Source organism: Notothenia coriiceps, unplaced genomic scaffold (genome assembly GCF_000735185.1).
Source record: "Notothenia coriiceps isolate Sejong01 unplaced genomic scaffold, NC01 NC01_scaffold00000339, whole genome shotgun sequence".
NCBI classification, from domain to species: Eukaryota; Metazoa; Chordata; class Actinopteri; order Perciformes; family Nototheniidae; genus Notothenia; species Notothenia coriiceps.
In genome coordinates, this window is record NW_011333040.1 from 23,574,592 (window position 1) to 23,580,565 (window position 5,974).

Below are 5,974 nucleotides of genomic sequence, written 5' to 3' on the forward strand. Positions count from 1 at the left end.
AGTCTTTGTTCCCCTAAAGACTGAAACGTGACTCTTTGATCAAAAGTCCTCCCCAGCCCCATTCAAGAACAAAAGTCCAGTGATCACTTCCTGCCTGGTGGCTAATCTGCACACTCAAATCGAGCCCCGCCCTCACTCGCCCTGCCATCTCTGATTGGATCCTTGTTGCCTAGATACAGTACACACTGTCGTGCGGTTGGGCCATAGTCGAGCCAGTAAGGAATCAGGTGTCAAATGGTACCAGGAAATCACTTGTGATTATTCCTATATTTAAAATGTATACACTTTTTTTAAAGTATTAACTGTAAACACAAACAATTAGAACATCTCTTTCCTCTACATCTTTTTTGTAAATAAGAGGAATATTTTTTCTTCTTGAAATTTAGTGTTACGCTTATTTACTGCAGTTTTATTTTGGTATTTTTAAACATTCACATGTCATACACTGCTGGTCTACAGGCGTGTGTTGTTAAATATGGTACATCTTTTAGAGGAACTGCAGTATCCAAAGTCCTGCTGACAGATCTTTGAGTCTCCAACACGCGTTTCTCCACCTCTGCTCCACAGAACTCATCAGCACTAACAAAATATATATATATATATACATTTGGACCAGTAACCCTATAAAAAATATAATGTTGCCACCACACATGGGATTAGCTTTTTGGGTCTTGGTCTTTTAATGTGCATCATCATTTTTTGGGCCAGATAAGCGTTCCTTTGAGTGACAGTATTGAAATGGGGAGATGGAGGGGATTTAATCTGAGCCCCAGTACATGGGCCCCCAGCTGTAACCACCCTTAAGGCCCATCTTCACTTTTTGCTTCATTCATTACAAGTTATTTATCAGGTTTGCAGAATATTATCAGCTCATGAAAGGCTATTAAACAAATGACAAATACACTTTTAGAATCTCTCTGGTTTGGATTTGTATTATGGAAAGACTAGCAAGTTCTTCCCAAATGGGTAGAGATTAGTTAAGCTCCATAAATGTTATTGAGCTGGGAGGTTAAACAAATCAAACGGATGCATTCCAGAAAGTTTAACATTCACTCACCAGGGCAGGTAATATTGAAATCACCCCACAGGAATGTGGCAAAGTTACCTAATCCACTCAAACACACCCGTCAGACATTATGTTGTAATGACTTACCGCTCTGAGATATGACCCAGTTTAAGTTTCACACAGGCCAACTTGTGTGCTAATGCATGCTGTGTCTTTAGAGCCTCTCACACACTCACAGGGATTAGCGTAATGATTGATCTCTGAGTCTTTGAGCAGAGGTGGAAGGCGGAAACGTGTCTGGAGTCTCTGTATCGACCCAAGACTCTCTCCATACATAATGTGGTAGAGTTGGAGCCTCCACGGCCTTTAAACGCCCCCACCCCCAAAATCCCACCCCTCCTCCATCTTTTCCTGTTTCACCTCCTCTCTATTGTTGTCCGTTTGCGTTTTTGACCCTCGGTTCTCATCCCGCCCCGCACCCTTGGGGTTTCTGTATGTTCTCTCCGTCTCTCTCTTTCCAGGGCACCAATCAGAAGGCCTTCGCTGCCCGTAAGATATCCCTGACCAGTGAGTACACCAGTTACCTCTTTAGTGCTACATGAGAAACTACAGGAACAAGAATGTCAAAGAAAATATCCTATTCTAAGTGTTGATCGCCCTTGTGCAAAATTGTAAAAATGCAGAGTGTTTTTTTTACTTAAAATGTCCAATTTCGAAAGGAGAAAAATGAAGAATTGTTATCCTATCTTACAAAATGCTGGTGCATCATGCTCTGTGATTAACAGTGATGTCTGGTTTGGGACACAACATGTAAACAAATCCCCACGCTACAGTATTTCCTGCTACTTTAATAAGCTAGGACCCTCTTCATGATTATGGCTAGTCATGTTGTCCTTTCTATATTTACCTGCTGCACGGTTTGTAATGTTCTCACTGCATACTGTACCCATAGTTCAAATAAGCTAATGTGCACAAAACATTAACAACGTGTTTTACATGTTGAATAGTGTTTCAAATGAAGGTATCGCACAGTTCCACATAAAAGCCCCCAAAACTCAAATGAGTCACTGCCATGAAACGATTCGGGTTAAAGTATTTAAGCAACCCTTTCTTCTTCCAGGCTATGAGCGTGCAGTAACCTGTCACTGAAGTTCTGTAAAGCGAAGGATCAATCATCCGCTAAGTGTTTTTCTCTCCTGCAGGCAGCAAGACGTCTCCACCCGCCACAGATGGAGGAGCAGGCGACTGTGAGTCGGGGACGGCAGCGGGGAGGAAGAGGCGATGGGGCTCCAGCTCGGCCGTCACCACCAAGAAACCATCCATCAGCATCACCACCGACTCTCTGAAGGTACAGCACCGAGACCGGGGCAGGGGCAGAGGGTGGGGGGAACTGCATAATGAATTAGCTGAATTTCTCTCAACTGATCAAAAATAAGCTTTTAAAATGAATTGATCTCACTCAGACAGCCAAGTTACACTTTCCCCTCATCACAAGATTTCCTCCCAGCTGTGTTAATGTTTTGAAACTCAAGTGAGTAATGTGATGAATATAAAGAACATCAAGAGTAAGCTGGGAAAATGTTTGAGGATTTAATTTAAACAATCAATTAGCTATCCATGTTTTCTTTCTGTGCGGTAGATGTGATTAAAATATTAGGGCTGCACAATGAATCAACAGTTATTTCAAACAGTCCACATCCTGTGTATTGTGGTGCTGCACAGAATTCACAACCTATAAATTGTGTTTACCAAAATATCAGTTTGATAAAAAAATCAAAAAAAAAATCACACCATGATTATTTTTCTCTCCTTTCTTCTCCGTCTGTGACCTTCAGTCGTTGATCCCTGACATCAGAGTGAAGGAGGAGGCGGTGGTGGAGCTGCACCCAGAGGAGCTGCAGATGTCCGGGGACGAGGAGAGCCCGGACCCCAGCGCGGGGGACCAGGACAAGGGCCTCAAGATCAGACGCACCGTCACACAGGTCAGATTTAAACCTATGTAAACTAGGGCTGCTCAATTAATCGTATTTTAATCACAATTACGATTTTGGCTTGCAACGATTATGAAAACAACATAATCGAAATAAAACGATTATGAACGAGTTGAATTATACTTAAAGTTCAGGGTAATCAACTGTTAAGAACATACTACACACTTTTCTTTTCAATAAATTGATGTTTTCAAAGTAAATGGGTAATAGTTTTTAATAATCGTGATATCAATTATTGACCCAAATAATCAAGATTATGATAATGTAAACCTAAACTTCAGGTTTCCGTGTATGCATGTCACATCCAGTCGTGATTGAGCCTATTTCTAGTTGGAAAAAAACAGCTTGAGAAATGCCGTTTTTGACATTTGTCTAAAACTCATTTTCCTCCACAGGTCGTCCCAGGAGACGCTCAGGAAAACGGACAGACAAACGAGGAGGAGGAGGAGAGGAGGAGGAGGTGGTGGAGAAAACGGAGAAAGAGAAACAGCGCAGGACTTCCAGAGACAAAAGGAATAACAGCGTTTCTGAGGAAGCCATGGAAACCCAGATATCTGTCAAGATTGAAGGAGACGAAAAGAAAGGTGAAGCCTCCCTGTTGACTTTGATTCTTTGGCACCTCCCTGCTTCCACCATCCCTCTGGCTCCACTTATTGTACTTTTTTGGGTAAATGACAGTTTATTTGACCGATCCCCCTCTTCTCCCGTTTCCCTCAGTGACCCCTAGTGACAGCCTGGTGCGTCGCTCCATCAGTCAACAGAAGTCCGGCGTTTCCGTCACCATTGACGACCCCGTCCGCACGACCAGGCAACCCTCACCGCCTCAGGGCAAAGTCTCAACAATCATCCATGTGACCAACCTGGTGGGTTTGGTTACCGCGTGACATTACAGTCTTTTATTCTTTTTAGCTTTTCGCCACAAACTACAGTTGTGTGTAAGGAAACAGCTTTACCAATTCCACGTGTTTTATGAATGAGGCATTCTGCCAGGATGCCAGTGGTGACCACATCACTCCCATAATTAGAGTCAGAAGCGCTCACCCAGGTATTACGGCCGCAGCAAAGTATCACCTTAAGTTTGCATGACTGAACAGACATTACACATTTAAAGACAGCATTTGCAGATTTCTTTTTTCTTGCGTCACATAAGCTAAACTTGGATCAAAGACGAATAGAAAATGCCACCCTGCATCACACATCTCAGGAAAAAATGTACTGTGTATGTGTGTGTGTGTTAACATGGATTTCTCCATATATCCTAATATCCTGCTGCACAACTTGGTCATCTCTGCTCAGCTCTTTTCTCTCCTGTTTCCCTTTGCTCTACACAAACTGATCGCCTGTTACTGATGATGATGATGATGATGATTGAGTCATGCCCCTTGTGTATCCCATAGGTGCGACCCTTCACCCTGGGCCAACTCAAAGAGCTGCTGAACAGGACGGGCAGCGTGCTGGAAGACTGCTTCTGGATCGACAAGATCAAGTCTCACTGCTTCGTCACAGTGAGCACAGACACATTGATATCTTTATATCGAGTGCAAACCCTTGTTTTTAACCTGTGTTGGTTCTAGAATATGCTCAGTACCTGAGGGTTGGAGTATCGTGGATTACATCTTGCTTCTGCTATTCTGCCGAGTATACCGCTAAGAATGGATATAAAATCCCTCAGTAAATGTGTGTTATTACAGAAAGGCATATATGAGCTCAGGAATCGACAGAAGCATTTAAGTGATTCTTGTTCCCTATCCTCACCTCTGTGTGTTTCTTCTATTTTTAGAAGTGTGTTTGCTTCAACTTTAAAATCATTTTCAGCCTGATAACCTTTTCCCTCTTGTCTCCACAGTACGGTACCACAGAGGAGGCGGTCGCCACCAGAGCCGCCCTCCACGGGGTCAAATGGCCTTCCAGCAATCCCAAGGTCCTCAACGTCGACTTCTGTGAGCAGGATGAGGCAAGTAACGCCTAGAAATCCCATTTTCTCTCTTTTTCTCTCTTTATCCCCGTTTTTAAACTGAGCAAAATGAAAGAAAGATGTCTATCAGTCTCAGTTATTAGAGGGGAGAGATAGTTTACTATCCAGGCTATTTAAAACAAGATGATATGAGTAGTATATGCGGTGATGCAAATTAGTCGCTTTTCGGCTCCTCCCGCTTTTTTAACGCTGATTTGGGTGACTTGTGTAATTCGTGGAGAACCGAAGAGTTTTCGTTTTTGGGGGGGGGGGGGGGTCGTCAGTCCGTCCAACTAACGGACAACTTCTCACTTCAAAAAAGAAGAAGAAATCTAGATCGCAAAATAATTAAACAAGCGAGTGCCTGTTTTTCCTGGCCAAGGACAGGTTCCTTGAACACAACACGAGCGTGTCTTGGTCTTCAAGTGGTTATGTCTCGTCTGAAAGGAGTGTAGACTAGAGTGCTGACGGAGAGCACCAGAACGCCGCTCCAGCTCTTCAAATATCGCAGTACCTATAAGGAGCCGTACACACCGCAGTGTTTGCGTGACTGTGTCTTTAGTTGTAAGCACAGTGGCGATCTGTTCATCTGTCATACTGATCATACAGTCAATAACTTTGTTGTTATTAGCATCTGGTTAGCTAGCTATGCTAACAAATTTAAAGAGCTTTTCTACAACCAGGTGGAAGAGAGCTCTCTCCTGAGAGGCTCAAATAACCTCAGCTCAGTGAGGTTAAGGCACACCTTGATATGATCATTATAATTATTAATGAGACATTAGAGACTAAATGAAAAACAGGTATAAAATACTATATGACAGTAACAAAAAAGTTGTTAAAAATAACAAGAATAGAGTTTAAAAGGGGAGTGGTTTGTAAAATACCCAAAAAAAAAAATCTGCTTACAGTTCCGTTTCAAATGGGTGTTGAAAGATGTGTCCATAGACCTCCTCATTTTGCTCTCAAAGTGCACCAGATTGATGCTTTTAACTTCAATATTTAAAAAAAAATCTCCCGGGACCC

General features: G+C 42.7%; 1 protein-coding gene across 1 annotated transcript in view; it reads left to right on the top strand.

Annotated features, from left to right (window-relative positions):
• acin1b (apoptotic chromatin condensation inducer 1b) overlaps positions 1-5,974 on the top strand; it is an 18,836-nt gene that overhangs the window by 6,336 nt on the left and 6,526 nt on the right. The window contains 8 exon segments of the mRNA XM_010775615.1: positions 1,528-1,573; positions 2,209-2,354; positions 2,842-2,988; positions 3,393-3,444; positions 3,447-3,581; positions 3,715-3,860; positions 4,395-4,502; positions 4,844-4,951. Coding sequence (XP_010773917.1) covers positions 1,528-1,573; positions 2,209-2,354; positions 2,842-2,988; positions 3,393-3,444; positions 3,447-3,581; positions 3,715-3,860; positions 4,395-4,502; positions 4,844-4,951 — 888 coding nt within the window.